Source organism: Periophthalmus magnuspinnatus, chromosome 16 (assembly GCF_009829125.3).
Source record: "Periophthalmus magnuspinnatus isolate fPerMag1 chromosome 16, fPerMag1.2.pri, whole genome shotgun sequence".
Taxonomy (NCBI): Eukaryota; Metazoa; Chordata; class Actinopteri; order Gobiiformes; family Gobiidae; genus Periophthalmus; species Periophthalmus magnuspinnatus.
Window position 1 is genome coordinate 28956271 of NC_047141.1, and position 21884 is coordinate 28978154.

At 37.5% G+C, this 21884-nt stretch overlaps 1 protein-coding gene across 5 annotated transcripts in view; it reads left to right on the plus strand.

The window, feature by feature from the left end:
- ttyh1 (tweety family member 1) overlaps positions 1-21029 on the plus strand; it is a 37336-nt gene extending 16307 nt beyond the window's left edge. The window contains exons 4-15 of one of the 5 annotated variants that reach the window (XM_033981596.2): positions 3451-3562; positions 5648-5985; positions 6993-7088; positions 7173-7245; positions 12898-12982; positions 13061-13116; positions 13806-13898; positions 13978-14070; positions 14944-15083; positions 15818-15985; positions 18370-18448; positions 20248-21029. In XM_033981596.2, the coding sequence (XP_033837487.1) occupies positions 3451-3562; positions 5648-5985; positions 6993-7088; positions 7173-7245; positions 12898-12982; positions 13061-13116; positions 13806-13898; positions 13978-14070; positions 14944-15083; positions 15818-15985; positions 18370-18448; positions 20248-20331 (1417 nt within the window). In that variant the 3' untranslated portion in view covers positions 20332-21029. The remainder of the gene's footprint in view (positions 1-3450; positions 3563-5647; positions 5986-6992; positions 7089-7172; positions 7246-12897; positions 12983-13060; positions 13117-13805; positions 13899-13977; positions 14071-14943; positions 15084-15817; positions 15986-18369; positions 18449-20247) is intronic. The other 4 variants (XM_033981598.2, XM_055227595.1, XM_033981600.2 and 1 more) reach the window with 4 other exon arrangements.
- Positions 21030-21884: the final 855 nt, after the last annotated feature.

Below are 21884 nucleotides of genomic sequence, written 5' to 3' on the forward strand. Positions count from 1 at the left end.
GTTTAACAAAAAAAAGTCAATTTCTTCTCACAACTGCTGAACTCTTCTCAAAAACCTCATACTTTTACTGACAGAGGATTGGCTGAGCTGTAGACCTGTCATATCATGCAGAGAAATGAATCCCCATCAGCCCCAGTATCACATTTATGATAAGATTTGGTGGGTTTTTTTTTTTTTTTTTTTTTTTTTTTTAATCAAAATTCACATAATGATAATAGAAATAATAATACATTTAGTGTTTATTTGGAGCTTTCGGTTTTGAGTGAAGGCTTAAATACAAATGACTAAACTAATACAAGAATAATATACATGTAAATAATTTACAGCCTTTGTTAATTTTATTTATTCACATTATATTTAGATTTTTTTTTCAGTCTTACTCCACTGACACTATAGGCATTATTATTATTATTATTATTATTATTATTATTATTATTATTATTATTGCATTTTTTATTATTTATATATTTTTTTAATTTTATATTATTTTTTAATTTTATTATTTTTTTTTTTACTAAACCTTGGTCTGAAAAAAAAAAAAGAATCTGTCCAAACAGAAGACCAGATGAACCTCATTGGACTAGTTCACTATAGGCACTTCAAGTCTATTATAAACTTAAAAAGATAAGTTGTGATCTGTAATAGAATTATTGAGTAGTTTCAGCTGAATGCACTGCTCTTTTAGTGATGAAAATGACTGAAATGCTGCAGTGTTTGCGACAGCACCACTTTAGAACAGGATGCACTTTACTTTCATTACAAAGTGGATTATGCATTTGACTGACATCTGCAACCCGACTGTGGTTTTAGAGGCACGCGAGGCCCACTCTCTGCTCTTTTGGCACTTTGGGAATCTAAATTTGTAATGTCAGTGACGGAAGGATTAGACAAAACAATTTAACTTCACTTTGAGCATTAAAGCTGAACTATGTAACTTTTTTTGTGGCAGGGGGTCCGACACCTGCACCTGCGTTATTGCTTTGCTTGGATTGTTTCACAGTACGACTATTTATCTTGCATTTGGTCAATTACAGTGTTTCTATTGCTAAAAATATCTTGAAGCTTGTCCTGGATGTAACACCTGCTTGTATCCATGGGGATGAATAAGTTTAATGTCATGCTGTGGAACATTCTAGGTCATGCAACAACATAACGGTCGACACAAGCAGGTTACACAGTGCACTTTTTTGTTTCTATGTTTCTAATATTGTAAGGTTCAGTTACACACATAGACTGTATATACAAATGGACATAGCTAACGCACTAGCCGCCTTCACTTTTTTTCACTTTCTATTGAAAAACTGTCACCCCTCTCTCCGTAACTGCTGCTGTCAGACTCGTCACTTAAAATGTTCGTATTAACCCGCTCTACATGATCCAGTTATTTTTAATTCACTGTTGTGTCTGTAAATCAAAATATGAACATTAATAACAGACAAATCAGGCGCCTTCTTTCCCCGAGGTCACTCCCGCTCGTGTTAGCGACAGGTTTGATTGACAGCGTTGCTAAGCACTCGGTTTTATATTTTGAAGGAAACTGTGGCACTTTGATTACATACGTTTTTTAACCTCTGCACTTGACAGCACTAATATGTTACAATTTCTCCTTATTGCATTTGGCAAGACAAGTTTATTTGTACAGCACAATACATACACAAAGTAATTCAAAGTGCTTTACAGAATAAGAAAGACATTAAAATCAGAATACGACAAATCAAGACATAAATAATCATCATAAAATTAGCATTAAAAGAGAAAAGTGTGGAATAAAAAACAGCTAAACAGAACCGTTTGGAGCCTGGATTTAAACATAGGCCTTAACATAATATAATGAGATCATAATGGCCTCGTATAGTCTACACTTCTTTCCCATTGTCTGGAAAAAAACTACACATTACATTCACAGTTAAAGCTTTTTTTTAATCATAAATATATAAAGCTATTATTACAAAAGGGATACATATGATTAAATAGAGGAGATAAGTGCAATTTTAAATCCTGAAATTGCCTAAAATAAAAGCCTCAATGATTTTATTTACATTTTAAGAACAATTATTAATTTCATTACTGTGTCTAAATTGTGTCTCTGGTTCTGTTTTATTTTTTCCTGTTACCATATTCCTATATTATATGTAGTATCAGCGCACTGGACTGGATGCAGTTTGAAATGCAGAGCACACATTTCTGCCTTTGCCTTGCTTTCTAATCTGGGTCACATACTTTGTGGGAGATTGGACCGTACCATTCCTCTCAGAGTGAAGGGGATTTGACGAACAGCTGGCCTCTGCCTTAATCTGAATATTTAAATAACAGAGATGTGTAAACGTGCCCCTATGTTTAAGTCAATGATATTTTCTTACCGGGGCTTAACTGCTGAGAGCCAAGAGTCAGCGTCCCCCTCCTCTTGTCCAGTACCTCTGCGTTGTACTGTTGGTATGTTCGTATAAACCCTATTCTAACAGCTCTATCTCTGCGTACCACTTATTTAAAATGTACACACTGAATTAAACATCAAATGCAAGTCACTGCTATGCTTTTTTTTACATGCACACACACAAATGCACACACTTTGACTTTCTGCACTTTTTGACGACGTTACATTGATTTACATTTAGGGCAGTAATTGAAATGAAATCGAAATTTGATGCAGAGTGAGACAGGATTTTTTTTTTTTTTGTAGAGGAAACCTACTAACCCTGTAGCTTAGATCTGCACAAACATGTTCTGAAATGTGATTCTTGTATTAGTCAATTGTTTGTGACTTCATAGGCATTTTGAGTCTTTATATCAATTCTCCTAAAGGGTTTTTAAATGTGAACTATGGCCTGAATCTACTGTTTAAACATAAATTGCAAATGTAAGAAAAATTGAAATGCTGAACAGAAAAATCAGAAAAAATCATAAAAAAATTGAAAAAAATCTGAAAAAAATCTGAAAAAAATCTGAAAAAAATCTGAAAAAAATCTTAACTTAAACCATGTTGTTGATCTAGCAAGGATTTATGAAGGATTTATGTCATGCAGACCTGATTTTTAGCTTTAAACTAGGTGTGACATTAGCTCAGTTGGAGTGTTTGCCCTCTGATCTGCAGGTTGCCAGTTCAAATCCCGCTCTCGATAAACATCACTGGTTGAGTGTTCAGATCCAGCTCCCATAGTTGAATGCTGTCATTGTGTTTTTGGGCAAAACACGTAACCCACCTTGCCCCAAGTGTCTGTGTACACTAGTGTATGAATGTGATGTAAAACACTTTGAGTGTCTTGAAGGTGGAAAAGCACTGTATAAAAATGTGACCAATTACCTTAACCTATGTAAAAATAATCACTCAATCGATGTCTACACGTTAGTCCCTATAATATAATAAATACCCACCCGTATGTACAGTGCACCCGCTCCCACCCACATGTCTTTTCATGTCTCTTTTATCTTTTTTCCCCCTCTTTTTTGCAGCGTTGCCATAGGCGTCGGTTTCTATGGCAACAGCGAGGCTAATGATGGGATGTATCAGTTGACCTCGTCCCTCCTCACAGCCAATTACACGCTCGCTTCTATCGATCTACTGGTGAGTGCTCGCTCCGCAACCGCGATTTCATGCTGACGGTTGAACTGCATATGTGAGTAAAAGAGACGGTGCAGGGAGATACACATACATGAATGGAGTCTTAAAATACAGGGGCTCATACTAAAGTATTTTCTGATCTATGTTATAATGTTGTTTCCTCGTCAAAAACAGACCTGGAGTTGTGTTTTGTTTCATTCACACATGTTTAACACACAAACCCTGCTCCACTGTGTTTTTAAACTCCTTCACCTTCACTAGAATCATTTGGATTTTAAATTTCATAAACTTGTGTCCCCAAATATGAGGTAAATATGTTCAAACCCAATGCAGCTTTTACTGATAACAATTCAAATACCGATTTAGTCTAAGTTACAAAAAACCCTAGACATGACCTGTTTTCTTTTAATTATTTATTTCAAGCACATGTATTGGGTACACTTAAAGCACATTTCACAATTGAATCCTTATATAAGCACAAAAAGGAGTGGGAAGAAGAAAACTGTTTAGGTTCTCAAGACATTTAACCAATCAGACAGCAGAATGAACCTCACCAGAGTATCTTTTTTGAGTTGCCAGATGGTTTAAACCTAAAAAGACTCTTTCTAAATGATTTGTCACTAAGAGCACAGGCTACAGTTCCATTATGTGGCAGTTTTTTGTTAAGAAAAGTCCAAAAATACACTAAGGAATGCTGAGTCCTAAAACAGAAAACATCCACCTATGACACGAACACCAAAACTTACACCCAACACATGACTATTGTGTAATTTTCGGACCTTGTTTACATTACGGTTGCTAGGTAACATTATAGAATTACCTCTGCTGCCTGTGTTCAACCAGGAAGTAAAATTATTAACATTACTGAAAAAACTAGGCTAGAGTTTTAGTCAAATCTTAAATGTAATGACGTTAACTATGTTTTAGTGAAATAGGAAGTGTTTATCCAGTATTACGCACTTTAACCTGGACTTTACAAGGATGTGGTCTGAAAGCAGAGCACACACTCCTCTTGTTCATTGATGTTTTCTGTGGTCAGGCTGTGGTTTGCGTGTCCGGCTGCTCGCTGTTACCCCTGCACTGTGCATGTGTCCAAACAGCTTTCTCTATCACTGAGTTTCACATGACACAACACAGTTTGGGCTTAGTCATTGGTTTCAGAGAGTGGAAAAATTATGACTGTTGCCGTAGGAATTCTATCTTTAGCATTGTCGAAAGTCCTCAAAATGGTGTCCATGGCATGTGACTGAAACCCATGAATCTTAAGAGTGGTCAAAGTGATCATTTTAATTTGCAGATTAATTTATTTTAGTGAGATTTTGGACCAAATAACCACGATAAAGGCAAGGCAAGTTTATTTGTATATCGCAATTCGTACACAAAGTAATTCAAAGTGCTTTACAGAATAAGAAAGCCATTAAAATCACAAGGCAAACAAATTAAAACATAAATAATCATCATAAAATTAGCATTAAAAGAGAAGAGTGCAGGATAAAAACCTTTCACTCATATGCACAGCTAAACAGAACCATTATGAGACTGTATTTAATCATGATAATCTTGCTCAAAATACATGGATTTCCCTTTATTATATTTAATTATATATTTCTCATGTAAAATCCAATGTAATCAATATAGAAGAACTTGTCTCTTGCCCACATCAGTTGAGCAAATTCACTTTTATAAGGTGATTAAAGCAGTTTCTTTGTACTAAAACTAACAAGAAACAACTCCAAAGTATTAATATTTATCCCATGATGTTGTAGTCTCATAAATCCTCTAGATGAACAAGTAAACGAGACTAAACAACTATTACTGTCACATCTGTTTCGCATAGAGCCACTTGAACCATTTCTCCACAGTATGTAAAGTTCTGCACTGCGCTGTAGATATGTATATCAGACAGACATAAAACTGTACGCTAAAGTGTTATAAGCTGTGGCCAAAACCAGCACTGATGTACATTATCCAAAGCACTAACATCCCAACCCACAAAACTCCGCATTCTGCAGCTACTGTTTGACCCCATCATTTTGTACTCTGTGGTTCCCCGTCCACTTAACACATCAGCGTTTTCTTCCTCTCCAGATTTCAGACACAATTAGTGGGCTGCAGTTGTCCATCACGGGTCCGCTGGCTTCGATGGAGGAGCTATTTACAGGAAGCAAACCGTTCCTGGTGTCGACAAGGAACTGCCGGAGGTTATCTGAAAACGTGATAAACATGCTCTCCTCGATCTCTCTGGCGCGTGGCAGTCTGGACTTAGGCCTGGGGAACGACAGCAGCACAGCGGGAGCCTCCATCATCCCCTTGACCCCTGTGCCCCCCTCTGTCGCCCCCACTGTGGTGCCCTCTAGTGGCCTCATGCCCAGCCCCTTCAGCCCGGGCTGGGCCGCCAACACGCTCATGGTCAACGAGGATTACAGGTAAGACACGTTGGACTACGCAAGGGACGATATTGAAGTTTGGTGCCAAAATAACTGCGATTAACGAGTATATAACGATAATCATTAGAGTAGCTGATGGTTAAAAATGTTATGAATATGAATAATTATAATTTTAAATGAATGAATGAACAGGTTCCGTATTTAAACATCTCTTATTGTATTGTACAGTGAAAAATGTGACAATGAACCTGTTGTAAAATGCCTTTAAAGAGTCTGTACCTCAAAACCGTGAATCATGAACATGTTCAGTCCATTTAGTCCTTTCTACCATTGTGAAAGTGCACTATGACACAGAAATAACTGTTTGGGAAACTGTCACGCTGTTGTTTACTCATAGTTTCCAAATATGTGCCTACTGTTAGTTGTCAGTTTTGAAAATGCACCATGACAGACAGTGATTTTACATGGTTCTTAGTAATAATGTGTCTGATTGCATTAGAACGAGTGACTTTACCAGCAGCTTTTAGTCGTTACCTGAGAAAATACTAACATTATTTGCTGTAAAATGAATTGATTTTTACAGTCTCTTAATTGGAAGCTTTTACCAAGAATAAATTTAAGTTCAATACAGGCCCTTTAAGTTGCTCCTTTGTGGGATCCAAATCTTTTCAGTCCATTCATGTCAAAGAGCCATTCAAAAGACTGGTTCTTGTTATATTTGTGTATATAACAGAATGTTATAGAACTAATCTCAGAGAGAAGTGACTAAGGCTCAGATTTGTTTAAAATGGTTTAAACTGAGGCTGAAAGTGTTTATAAAATGTCGCACTACAATAATAATAATTGTTTCTGTGCTGACTCTTGTGTTGGTTTAATGTAAATCAGTACAAAAATGCACAAAAATTAGAAAGTAAAAGATATGGTTCTTTTAAAAAATGAAATCCGGATCCAACTGTTCACGTAAAGGAACTGTTCAAAAGAGCTGACAAGTTCACAAACGTCACTAGAACTGGTAATAATCTGTATATTTTGTCTTTGTGCTGCAGGTGGCTGTCGTATGTCCTGCTTCTACTCTTAGACCTCATCGTGTGTCTGTTCATTCTTTTGGGACTGGCCAAACAAGCGCGCTGGCTCCTCATTTTGTAAGTATTCACTCTAATGTAAATGAGGTGTTTAGTTACAAAGCTGTGCCATATTCATTGAGGGACTTCCTTATCATCTCGCAGGATGACGGTGCTGGCGTGGTTGGCTCTGTTCCTCAGCTGGGGCTCGTTGGGTCTGGAGACGGCCACTGTAGTGGTGAGCAAACTGATTAAATAGCAGCCAAAGCAAAGAGAGCGAGAGTGAAAGCAAACAGCGTACAGTTATTTAGAAACTAAGGACGTAACGGGATCCAAATGTCATAATATTTACTGAGACATTGGGGTCAGCGTTGCTTCACATGTTTTTAGTTTTTGCAGCACAATAGGGTAATAACCTGACTAAGGAAGTGATCAAGCCTAACTTAAAATATGGACCATAGACTGTTTAAAGAAATAGACTAAGTGAGTATTATGTCACCCATAGCGTTCGGCTCCAGTTAAATAAAGTGACCAACTGCGAGTATCATAGCAACCAAAGAGCCAATCTGGAGCGAGGCTGTTGAAGGTAACGCCCCTTCACTTATGTAACGCTGTCAATCAAACCTGTTGCTAAGGCTAGCGGGAGCAACCTCGGGGAAAGTAGGACAGAATTTGTCTGTTATTAACCCTAGAGCGTCGGATGCTATTGTTGCCGATAGAGCACAGTTGTGGACTTTCCAGTAGCGTAACTCCGCAACCAGTCGTGCTCTCATGTAAATTCAAATGGCGTCTCAAAGCGGAGGCATGGGGGTATTTCAGTATTTTACCGACATTACGGTAATCTGCCTCTGTTGTCCCTCGAAGGTGATGAATGAAAGCACGGGTGCTGCGGGGATTTTCCCAGTTATTTATTCGATGCGTAAAAGAAAAAATATGGATGGATATGTAAAATAGAAGTAGTTGTGAGAAAAAATGCAGTAAATTCTGATACTTAATTTAACATGATTTTTATGGTTAAAAAAGAATAAAAGTGTAGGTGAGCTATACTGGTCCATAGTGTGCTAAGTCCTTAAAGGGTTAATGTTCATATCTTCATTTACAGACACAATAGCAAAATAACAACACCAGCATCATGTTGAGCGGGTTAGTCCGAATATTTTAAGACCAAAATAACAAGACTAACATCAGCAGTTATGGAGAGTTTTTCAATAGAACGTGAATTGGAGCCAGAGTTTATGGAATCGGAAGCTCGCTCATGCTCACTTCCTGTTTGGAACGCGACGCTAGCAGGTTAGCTAAGTCCATTTATATATACAGTCTATGATCTGGACATAGGTCTCTACGCGCTACTCTGCGGTCACCCACTTCTCCTGTCAGGTTGCCTCAGTAGCGTTGAAGGATGGGTCAAATGCAGGGGACAAAGAGATCTTCATGTTGGCTGGACTGATTAGAGCAAAGGATTATGGTCTTTGTAGTCTCCTCTAACTTTGCTGTGTGCTGTTGCTACCAAACATTACATTTAGAAGGTTGTAATTTCACATATTAGTACGTAACTTTTCTGGTGAAGGGGTCTGCCGCCTGCTTGTCTCCACGGAGATATTTCTTGTCTCTGTCTTGGTTTGCTGGGGAATGTTACACGGTATGACATTCCATTTATCTACATGAGGCAGGTGAGCCGCACTTGTTAAAAGGCAGATCTGTGCAAAGCTGACCCGGTAATACAGTGGAACATTCAAAGACAAAGAAATAACATCTCCACGGAGACGAGCGGATGACAAACCTCAGCGCGCACGTCTAATAGGAGACCTTTCTAATTGCCTTATGACAGTATCGCAGTTATTGTTGCGTCCTAGGCAGAAACGCGGGGCTTTTAGATGGCGGAGTCGTCTTAGTATCTTGTGTTTTGTAATTTCTGCCTTTATTGTGCTCCAGTGAAAAGAGCTGCCTCCTAGGGAACACTGCAACGGTGGCAGAGGACCAAAAAGCTGAAAAATAGGGCAGAGATTAAAGATTCAGTGTGTGCGTGTGTTTGTGAACTGTGTGCTTCTTGTGTGCGTGTAAGAGGTGGGTGTTCAGTTTAAGAGGTAAATATAGACGACGAACAAGAGAGCAAAGAGAGAGCGAAGACGGCAGACAGGGAAAGTGCATTTGAGAATAACCATACAAGATACAGAGGGACATGTCAAAACTGAAAAGCATTTGAGATGCTTGTTTCTTAAAGATGTTTGTTGTAGTCGGATTTGGTAAAGAAATGATATATATTCATCGTAACACGAGGACATTTGAGGCGTTGCACCTGTAGAGGGCTCTGCTTTGGTTCAATGATTTACCTTGTTTGTTTTCTTGAGTTTTCCCTAAGATTCATCCCACACTTTAAGTTTGAACAGACTGAGTAAGAAGGAAATAGAAGAGGAAGTGGGCTAAATATATGACTGTATGACTGTGTTTAAACAATCACGTAACTTCACTTTTTTGTTACTATTTTTACAAAAGTGAAAAATTACTTGATGATCTTTACCAAACTTAAGATAAAACTGTGGGCATGGCTAATGCTATGGATTTTAAAAGCAAAATATTGGTATTTTAAGCCTTAATAATTTTTATCGGCACAGCTAAAGTGTTTTTAATAGTTCTTTGTCTTGTTTTATTTTGTTATTTTTGTTCAAATTAAATACTTTTTCTTTTGAATTTTTTTTAATCTTTTATCTCTGAGCAGGAAATTGCATGTCTGTAACAAGAAATCCCCTTTCAGACAATGAAATAAATAAATAAATCTAACGCTTATTCATTTTAGACTGGGTTCACTTCACAATATTCTAGTTTAAAATTGAGCTGGGGACAGGTCAGACTACAGATATATCTTTATAATATCTCTATAATTACCGGGACTATCTGCATAAAACCAAAACTGCGCAAAAGTTCAACGTCTTTTCTGTCAGGACAAATAAACAAAAGTGAAGTATTTCTTTACTTTTTCTATGCAAAAGTTGTGATTTTTGTCATTTGAGCTGATTTTAAACCATGGAATTAACACAGCAGGTTTGTGGACCCAATCCCTAATAAATAATAATAATTTGATCTGTATTTGGATTTCAAAAACACATAATGTTCCATAGAATTGTTTAGAGCCTTGCCCACCATTGTTAATGCCATCTGTTCCAAGCTAATGCCTACATGTACAATTCCAATTAATAACAAACATTGACTTTGTCCGACTACAGCCAGTTCCAGTACTTCACTGGCTGTTTTTGCCCAGTTTAGGCATTTGAGTGTTTGTGGAGCTGTCTGGAGATGTCCCAAAGTCCGCGGTCCACATAGAGAGCCTCTGTCCTTGATCACTCGCACACAATGGGCTGGTTGTAGGCTCTGGCTGGCCTCCTCTCTGCCCTGGTCACCCTCATCCGTCAGGGCTCAAACTACCGACGCTGCTCTTACTCCCTCTTCTGGTGGGGTTGTCTGTTGCTTTCTCTTGGGGTGATTACAAAACAGACTGCAAATGTTATAGTTTTGACTAATTTAGGTTTATTTAGTTGGGTCAAAACATTGCAAAAGACACAGTTTTTGCTGTGGATCAGACCTGGACAACTGAGGGTTTACACAGACATCTTCTTAGGTCAAAACATGTTAAAAGTAAGTTTCTGGAGGCAGCAGGAGTCCAAGGAAATAGAAAGTCAAAAGCATAATTCATACATAGGTCACGATCATTGCTTTGCACATTTAGAATCGTTTTCAGGGGATATTTCTGCTTTATGATTTGGCTTCAATATTATCATTTACCGTCTATATTTACACTTCCAAATGTGTTATTGTCACAGGCCTATTCATACATACGTGCTCATACTCATCTCATACATGTAGATGAGTATGTTTTATGCCACACTGTGAAAGTCTATGGCAATTTTTGGTAGTTAAAATGACATTAATCTCTATTCTACTCTTGATCTTGAAGGATTATTTAGTTTGTAGATCTAGATATCCAGCAAACTTCCAGTGCTCCTCTTACTCCCTTTTCTGGTGATGTTGTGTCATGCTTCTCTTGTGGCCATAACAAAACGTACTGCAAAACAAAACATCACTAAAAGTTAAGACGTTTAGAAGAACAGTACAGTATAGTCGGTTAGTTCATGGCACTTATATAGATTTATAATGTGCGCAAAATGAAATGTAGTCTCAAAATCTACCGTTCAGTGTATTGTAAAAGTATATTTGCTGTATGGGAGTTGACAGGGCGGGACAAAGAGGTCTGTTGTCCCGGGCCGTAGAGTCTTAGGGGTCCAGAATTGGTCCATCTTCCTATCAATTTATATTAGAAAGGCGGGGCCCATGTGAGGCTTCTTGCTCCAGGCCCCCAAATTTCTGTCGACGGGCCTGATTTATCGTACAGTATCAGTGTTAGAATCAACCAAGCGTGTTTTTCAGCTGTGTTAGAGTGTGCGTTCAATGTTTATTAAAAAAAAAAAACAGAATCAAAACTGCACAAATCAGCAGTTCTTATGCCTGAGGATATGGTGTTCTTTATATCGGGTTAATGGAAACATATCTGGCCACATGCTGAAACAGAGCACAGTAAAATGAGGGTAGAGTGGATGTAGGCAGCACAGATCGATAGCTGTCTGCAGTTACATTCACATGAGAGAGGGTCAGTGTGTCAGTGGGTCTAATAATAAGCTTTAACAAAGAAGACAAAATGTACTCTAGTAAGGGCACGGTCATTATTATATTACACAAAATGGACTCTCGTGAACTTTAAGTCGTGTTATAATGTCGTTACCTCCTCAAAAACAGACCTGGAGTTGTGCTTTGTTCATTCACACACGTTTGAGTAACACTTTCAGTCAGTCTGTCTACTTCTCCAAAGCTCAAAATGCTCTGTTCCACCTTGTGATGTCATGATGTGGTAGTTTTCAACTTAACAGCTCTTTTTACCTTTAGTTCAGTAGAGATAAGTGGCAATTCCAGCACTGAAATCATCCATATGATTCCAGTGAAGGTGTGTGGAGTTTAAAAACACAGTGGAGCACTTCCTGTATGGGTGGTGACATCACAAGGTGGAACAGTGTTTTCAGCCTAAATATGCAGGGTTTGTGTGTTAAACATGTGTGAATGAAACAAAACACAACTCCAGACTCTTTGTGATGAGGAAACATTAGAAAATAGATCAGAAAATTGTGTAATATGAGCCCTTTAAACAAAATTACTCTTAAGTAGAAGTATTAAGTAATAGCCCAAAAAGTGGTTTACATTTGAGTATAAAATAGGGATATTGGGGGACGATTTGGGCTAAATATGTAACTATGACTTTTTTCTGACAAGCTTTGCCATTAGATTACATTTATGTTGTACTTGATGTCATAATAATAGGATTTTTTTTGTTTGGAGTTCACATTTTAAAACACATCCAGGAGAAAAGACAAAAATACTGAAATATGAACAAACAAATCCAAGAATCTCATTTCAGAACATGTTTATACAGGTGAAAACGACAGGATATTTATGATACTTTGAAAATGGCAGCCTTTACGATTTGCTAATTGGCCAAATTGCAGTTTTGGTTTGATTGTGTTTAATCTTGCAGCTCTAGTATAAATGTATTTGGTGAAACTGCTTTTAATAACTATGAGTACCTGAATCAGACAGACAAAACATGTTTTAATGTAGAAATACTGGCGTCTCCTAAGAATGGGCTGCACAAAAACGTTAAAATCACCAAATATTAAGTAAGAATAGCAAAAAATACCCGAGTAGAAGTAACAATAAGCTGCGGGAAAGTCGTTTAAGATGAAAAAAATCAATTAATTCAAGTAAATGTAATGATGATTATCTCATTTTAATGCACTCCTCCCTTTTGTTCTGTCTTTTTCTCCATCTATCTCTATCCCTCTCTGGATAGGCTCTTAGTGACTTCTGCTCAGACCCAAACTCCTTCGTCCTGAACTCCACACAGTTCAACAGTGGGACGAGTGCAGGTAAAGCAGGTATTAAACAGGTCTCTTTCAGACTCGTTGATATCACATGTTTTATATCTGTGCACTCATGTTTTTATTGCTCCTCAGATGTTCTGGATTATTACCTCACCTGCAACCGCCGCATGAACAGCCCGTACCAGCAGGTAAGTCAGTCTCACCTGTGAAGATCAGAAAGAAAGTCATTTATAAGATGATTTGAAATGACAAAATCCTGAATATTAATCTTTTTACTAGTTCAGATATATTTACAGATCAAAATTATGTCATACACTTATTTCTTGACATTTTGGATGTTTTAACCTGGAATAAAACTATGAAATCTAGTGAAGAGATACAAGTTTCTTATTTTAACTAGATTTTTTTGGATTTTCTTTTGGACCAATATCATTTGAAATACATATTGTGGATGCGTCACTAATCTGCAGGGCCTGTGTGTGAATGGGGTGTGTGTGGGGGTGTGTGTGTGTGCGCGTGGGGGTGTGTGCATGTGGGGGTGCGTGTGTGTGTGTGTGTGTGTGTGTGTGTGGCAGCCTGTCTTCCATCAGTCCAGCCCAGGGCAGCTGTGGCTACAATAGAAGTTTACCACAGCATAGGACTGAAAATGAAACGTTTACGCGCTATTTTAACATTTTAAGTCTGTTGCATGATTATTATTTGTCAAAACTGCTCAAATAATATTAATATTCTAACTTTAAGCTATTTTAATTGAGTGTAGACTGTGAGTGTATCGTACAGCAGGATACTTTTAATCAGCGAATGCACAGCTGTTTGATTGGCTCAGATACAACTGCCATATGACATTTCAGGATAAAGATCATTATTGTCATTGTAGTTGCTGACCCAGTCTCAGAGGGCGCTGTCCAACATTCACACACATCTGTCCAGTCTAGACAGAAACGCGCTGCCGCAGTTCCCCAAAGCCGAGGTAACGCGACTGTAATTAACCAAACGAGTTCAATGTTTTTTAATCGTTCTGTGTCTCTAATGCACGTGTGTTATTACAGAAATCACTCAGGGAGGTCCAGCAGATCCTGAACTCCACAGAGGGAAACTTCCATCAGCTTGTGGCTCTGCTCAACTGTCGAGGCCTGAACAAGGTACGGCTCTTCGTCTAATTCACTTTACACAGGTTTATATTCATAGACTGTATATATAAACGGACATAAATAACCTGCTAGTGCACTTCTGGCTCCATTGACTCTGGCTCCAATTCACTTTCTATTGAAAAACTGTGTCCTCTCTCTGTAACTGCTGCTGTCAGATTCGTCATTTTGGTGTTAAATGTTCGTATTAACCCGCTGTACATGATCCCAATACTTTCATTTAGCTATTTTGTCTGTAAATCAAGATATGAACATTAATAACAAACAAATCAGGCGCCTTCTTTACCCAGGGTTGATCCCACTAGCGTTTGATTGACAGCATTGCTAAGCGCCCAGCCTGACTCCGGATTGGCTCTTTGGTTGCTATGATACTCGCGGTCAGATTTCCAAATATAGAAGCCATGTTGTAATGCTGTTTCCTCTTGAAAAACAGACCTGGAGTTGTGTTTTGTTTCATTCACACATGTTTGAGTAACACTTTATTATTAATCTGTCTACATCCAAATGCTGAATGGAGTTTAAAAACACAGGGGAGTGCTTCCTGTATTACCACATGACATCACAAGGTGGAACAGAGTGTTAAAATATGGAGGGTTTGTGTGTTAAACATGTGTGAATGCAACAAAACTAAACTCCAGGTCTGTTTTTGATGAGGAAACAACATTATAACTTCAAAAAATAGCATAATCCTAATTTCTCCATTGAAATCACACACTGTTCCACTTCATTTTTCCCTCCAGTTGCCTCCGTTCTGGAATTTATAATGTTTTTGTTTACAGCGTCTATAGAGAAAACTGTCTTTTGTCCCCGTAGTACATTTCTAGAATCATCACATTCTAGTATCTGACAGAGTTTGTTTTGTTTTAGGACTACATCGACTCTTTGAAAGGCCTGTGTTACGACGGCATGGAGGGGCTGCTGTACCTGTCGCTCTATTCTTTCCTCTCTGCCTTGGCCTTCACTGCCATCCTCTGCTCTCTGCCCGGAGCCTGGAGGAGCTTCCCAAGGTCAGAGGTCAAACGTGTCCTCTCCTCTGTTTGTCAATGGCCACATCCCTCACATGTCACGCGTCCCTAGATTAAAGCCACACAATGACTTCAGAATGTTAATATTCATGACAGTTGTTTTGATAAGTTTAGATGTATTCACTTTACTTGTTTCAGTCTGTTTTTTGCACATTGCTTCTTATTTCAATCTCACCTCATTGATAAACAGTAAATCTGAGAAGAACGCACTTTCTCCATTGGCACATTTCATACTCCATGATTTTACTTAACTTAATCTTAAATGTCATGAAACAACTTCAATAATCTAGAGCCTATTAGTTTATTAATCTAATCAAAATACGCTTGGCACGTAATTAAATTTGGCCAAAATGATTGCAATAAACGATAATATAAGTATTAAAGTGTATGTGTAAGTGTAAGTATAATATGAATAAGTTTCATATTTAAACTGTTATAGTACTGTACTTTGTTATCAGTGAAAACAACAATTCTCCAGAAAAAATCATCACAGAGAATGAGGTTTTGTTCTGCATATTCTGGTGATATAAAGACGATGATCTTTGTCGGCAGTTATCACGATTATATAAAATGTTCTACAAACGATTATTGTCAAACCCACCTAAATATTCAGAATTTAAGAAGTTGTAACTAGATAATATTTGCAGAGTATGATTAAAGTGATAAAAGCCGTGTGTCGCTCTCCTCACACCTCTGTCCCTCTCTGTCCCAAACAGTGAATCTGAAGACTATGAAGACTCGGACAGTGAGAGTGAGGACCCCTTCACCTCGCATCAGGCACGTAGACAGACGTCCTCGGGGTCTCAGCGAGGGGCCACTGCCCCCTTCTATAATTACCCGGGCTCCGGGTGGACACCCCCTTTTTCTAGTGCCCCGCCCCTCCCGTGAGTAACACCGGCACACAGACACACAGACAGACAGACAGAGAGACAGATGTCCTTTAAATCAAACTCATGAGTGAGTGTTTCTGAGTAACTTCATTATCCATATTATCCACATGTGCCTACCCTAGACCTGGTCCTTTACACCCACAGACGCAGGGCAGGAAGGAGAGTAAACATCTAGAATGACCACACAGTTTAGTCACACACTTTTACTCATCACATAAATGAATGAGGATCACTAGAAAGTCCATGTTCGGGTTTGTAAATACTATTCACAGCTCACTGTAGTTTAGTCAAGATAGGCTCAGGACAGGCCTGGCAGACAGACAGACACACAGACATGTCATGAGGGAGCGTAGGAGAACACAGAGAGACAGACACATAACATAATGAAGTGAGGAGCTGATGGGAGGAGCAGGAGTAGAGGACAGACACACAGACATAGAGCAGAGTGTAGAGAGCAGCTAGACCTGTCACGATAACAAATATTAAGAGCGGTATATTGATGTAGAAAATATGAACGATAAAGGATGAAACTGAAACTAAATTATACCACGGACTCTAGAGCAAAACTATTTGAAATGTACATTACTGTTAAAAACACATGAGCTACTTTAAATAGCAGAATAAAACACTTAAGTATGTAGTTTGTTTCTATAATGGGTCATTGAAGTATATTTTTATTTTTTTATGGCTCAGATCTTACCATAGTTCTTTCACCGCAAAGAAAAAGTACTTTTTGACCCCCATTGAACGCTGTAGTATTTATCGTGACAGGCCTAAGTGCAGGCAGCCAGCCAGCCAGAGTATTATAGTATAAAGTGTATAGTATAAAGTCTGTAGTATATATCGAGTACAGTGTAGGCAGACCCAGACACAGCTGCAGGTCTGTCTGTCTGTCTGTGTGTCTGTCTTTCCGGATGTTTCAGGACAGACGATGTAGTGCCGCTCGCTCATTTTCACTGAACTTTTGACTCGTTGTTGTCACGGCAACACTTTAAAACTCCTGCGGCGCTGTGAGGCTCAGGGTCCCCCCTTCCCTCTTCCCCCACACACACTGTCCTCCATCGGACCTCCTCTCTCCAGTTCTATCTTCTGCTGCTTTTTTCTGCTTTTTGCTGCTCACTTCTTCCTCTTATTTTGACCCCAATCTCCAAGTTCCTGGTTATATTCTGCCTATTTGATCCTTTACTGATGTTCAAAGCTATTTTAGTGCATTGTGAGGGGGTAATGGGTAATTATTTGTTAATTATTAAAATAAATTAATAATAATAATAATAATAATAATAATAATAATAATAATAATAATAATAATAATAATAATAATAATAATAATAATAATAATAACTAAATAAAATAAAAATGAGTAAAGAATAATTAAAATTAAATTAAATTAAACAAAACAACAAAACAAAAAAATTAAATTAAAATAACATAAAATAAACAAAATAAAAACAAAATAAAAAAAGAAAAAAGAAAAGAAAAGAATCATATACTATCTTATTAGTGAAATAGTAACAAATGCATTCCCAGTGGTTTATAACGGCATCACAATCTCAACTGAATCTGAGATGCCATTATTTTATTTTTTTTAGCTGTCATATAGTTATTAAATCTGGCAACCGAAAGTGAAGAGTTAATTTTTCTTTCAAATACATTTGTTGATCAGTGTGCGAGCCAAAACACAAAATCTAAACTAAAACTACTTTGTGTTTCTAATTGTGAATAAATCCATGTGCCTTTGTACATTTCATATCTGTGGACGCAGATAATGCTTAGGAACTATCTAAAGATGCACTATGCAGCTTTTACTTCATCTGCTGGTCTCTATTGACAAGCTATTGCATTAGGATGTTCCGCAGTCTGGCATTAAACATATAGCAAGCAATTAGTTGAATACAGGTGTTTTAATATGCAAACTTACAGTGAATGAGCTTCCACCTGATAAATAAGATTAATGTCATAGTGTGGAGCATTACAGACAGAGCAATAACATATAAATAGAGAGAAGCCTTGCACCAGAAAAGTTACATAGTGCATCTTTAAGACAAATCCTACAAATAGTGATTTAGTGATTTAATCCAGATAGTTTTGACCGATGTGTTGGTTTACACAGGGCAGAAAACACACAGTGAAACAACAGTGCAGCTGCAGAGGAGCTGGAAACTCTCTGTAAAATCCATGTTTGTGCTGAACTACTTGAGCCACAGTGCTACTTGATCCTATTTAGTATTTCTAATCGATGTGTATCCTTCTTCCCTTTGGTCCCTGTCATACCCTCGGCTCTCCCTGCCTTTTTTTTCTTGATGTGTCTGACCCCGATCTCCCTCTTCATCCTCCATCCTCCTCCTCCTCTGTCCTTGTCTCTTTCTATCTCTATACAGGACTCAAAACGTTTCCTCCAATGGCAACCCTGGTTATGAGAGCCTTCCCCTGACTGACAGGCAGTCCCCACCCCCCTCTGTGAGTTCCTCTGTTCTTGTGATCTGTGCCATTTGGTCATTGCTGCTCCATTTACGAATGTATGAATTAATCAAATGGGCAAAGGCTTAAGTCTTTGTTTACCGATGTTAAGAGGTTTTTCTCCTGTTTTTCTCGCTCTGGGCAGGCGGTTGTTAATTCTCACAGCATTAGTTGGTTAGCAGCTGACAACTGACATCAATCAGGCTGGAGATATGGCATCGGCTGTTTGTGACGTCCATTTTGCAGTCACTTTCAAACCGATATATCACCACATGCGCTCACGTTTTTCTTCTTTTGAATCTGACCAGAAATGTGTCGAGCTTCAATAAGAAATAACTCACTTTAACAGTTTCAGTTTCACTTATCAGCAGTGGTGGGTGAAGTGCTTGATTTTGTTGATTTTGTTTAGTAAAAGTAAAAGTATCGCATGAAAAAATCTGCTTAAGTAAAAGTATTAAAGTACCAGCCTAAAGGAGAATTAAATAAAAAAGTTAAAGTATTTCACGTTGAGTTTGAGACGTAATAAAGCTTCAAATGTAGTGATTTTGATAAAGTTTTGTGCTGAATTTTGTTCAACAGAAACAACTGACTCGATTCTTTTCTGTGGCTGTTTTTATTTGTATATTTTTGCTCAAAGTGCAAACGTGTTAAAAATAAAACCCTAAACCTTTTCAGCAAGTTGTAGGAGTGAAGACGTTTCACTGCTCATCCAAGCCGCGGCTTGGATGAGCAGTGAAACGTTTTCACTCCTACAACTTTTCGTCAGTTTACAGATATTTCTTCTACTATAAACTACAGATACCTAAAATTTCTACTTATACGTACAGTACTTTGCTACTTTTACTTCATTACATTCCACCACTGCTCATCAGACTGAGTATATTTACATTTGGCTGGGAAAATACACACTTTTCTTATACTTGAAGCGATTACACAGAGATACCATTCTGTATTTACCAGGCAATATTTACAAAAATCAACCCAGAATAATTGAATAAACCCCATAGTTTGGTCTGGTTTTTGGTGTAGGTTTACAGCACAAAAGAAAACATGAAAAACACCCAGTGACATGTGTCAGTTAATCAGTGGCCGTTTAGAGGCACTGTCGTATTTGGGAGACAAAGCACATAGAATTTTAAAATAACTTTTCTCTTTTTCATTTTAGTTTTTGCCATTAGTTTGCCCATTTTTTTTTTGCATAATTTCCCTTTTCAAAACCTGCACAAGTGTGAACTATTAGACAGAAATCTGATCACTTACATAAAAAAAACTGATCTGAAGGTTGTCCGTTCGAATCCCGCTCTCTACATAAACATCATCGGTTGAGCGGTCAGATTGACTCACAGGTTGGCGGTGCGATTCCTGCTCCCACAAATGAATCCGATCGTTGTGTCCTTGGGCAAGACACTTAACTCCTCTCGCTCTCAGTGTCTGCGAACACTGGTGTCCAAATGTGAGTGGGGTTTTGATGTAAAGTACCTCGAAAAAGCACTATATAAGAATGTTCCTCTTCACCATTTACCATTTAAATGACATTTTAATAATCGGATAACTCCAGAAATCAGATTATGATCAGATTTTGGTGTAAACATAACCAGTGTTTATTGTGTTATAATGTGCGTACAGTAGTAGTCTCCTGCCTTATGACGATTTTCAAATTTCTAGAAACCAAACTAAACTTGTGAAATGTCCATATTTTATTTGTTCATTTTGTGGAGTAATCTTTTCCTCTTTTTCCCTGTCTTCTTCTTCTCCGGGACCGCCCTCTCCTCCGTCTCCTCGGACCGCTCCGGTAACAGTACTCTCCCAGCATGCTGACTGGATATGGGGGAGGCCAATCACACCCCAACCCCGCCCATTCGAGGAACTTGTATTCACGTTGATTATTTTTTTGTTAGGAAATGTATAGAAAAAATGTTTAGTTTTCATATGAATGGACACTTTACTGAAAAGAAAACGTACTAATCTAAGCTGAATGCTACATGTGAGATTTACTATGAAACGTAACATCTGAACCACTAAGTATTAAAAAAGCACTTAAAGCAACGGGACTGCAAATATGTGGGAGAATAATGTAAAGGATCGTCAAAGGTGGAAGTGTTTACCCCATGTCTGTGAAACTTATGTGTAAACTGTGAACAGTGACGAGCAGTTCAGATGGTATGGAGTTACTGCAATGTAGTTTATCTTCTTCAGAGGTGGGTAGCCAAAATTGTACCGAAGTAAAGAGTAAAAATGTATTTGGTGAGTATGTTAAGCTACTCCAGTAACTGTTTGGACGTAATATCTGGTTTACGATGTAGAGTTAAGGTACACTGCCAGGCAAAGGTGCGGAAACATCCTCGAATTCAAGGTTTGTTTGTTTTTTTATTTATTTATACTACTTTTTACATTTTAGATACACACAGAAGACGTCAAATATGTGAAGTAAGATATATGGGATTATGTAGAAAAGAAAAAAAACTCTACGAAATATTTTTTTTAATATTCAAGTCCTCAAACTATCCACCCTTTGCTTTGTCGAAAAATATTTTGTAGAGCAGTAGTTATTTCACTTTTTCATTTACTGCATAAGTCCATTAAAAAAAAAGAAGAAAAAAATGTATTCAATATTTTTCGATAAAGCAAAAGGTGTGTACTTTGAGGATTTGAATATAAAATATAACAAATATATTTAATAAAGTTATTTAACTTTTTTGGTTACTAGGTAAGTCCATATAAAATTTAAAAAAAATAATTTAAAAAAAGTATTAAATAAAGCAAAGGGTGTGTACTTTGAGGAATTGAATATAAAATATAACAAAAATATTGAATAGAGTTATTTCACTTTGTTGGTTACTACATAAGTCCATATAAAAAAAAAAATAAAATAAAAAACCCAAAAACGTATTAAATATTTTTCGACAAAGCAAAAGGTGTGTACTTTGAGGATTCTAATATAAAATATTAAAAAAATATTTAGTAGAGTTATTAAATGTTTTTTCTTTGCTGCATAATTCCATATATTTGATGTCTTCTGTGTGTATATAACATGTAGAGAGCAGTAAAAATAAAGCAAAAAAAACAACCATTAAATGAGAGGATGTGTCCACTCTGGCATTTTTCTAAAGAATTCAACCATAAAAATGTGAAAAATCAATCATATGTAGGAAAATAATTTAAAGGTGCACTATGTAACTTTACTGGTGGAAGGTCTGCTACCAGCTCCATGGCGACGATTGTGCTTTGAAATATTCCCCAATATGGCGTTGAACATATCTATATTACAATTATTACGATTCCAGGTGGTTTTATGACTCAGAAATACCATGAAAAACATCTATTCTTCTCGTGGTCCTCTCTTCATTTTACAGATAAGTTTAATGCCATACTGCGGAACATAGTGGAACATAGTGCAGCTTTAATATAGTTAACAACATGAGTAATATTAATACCA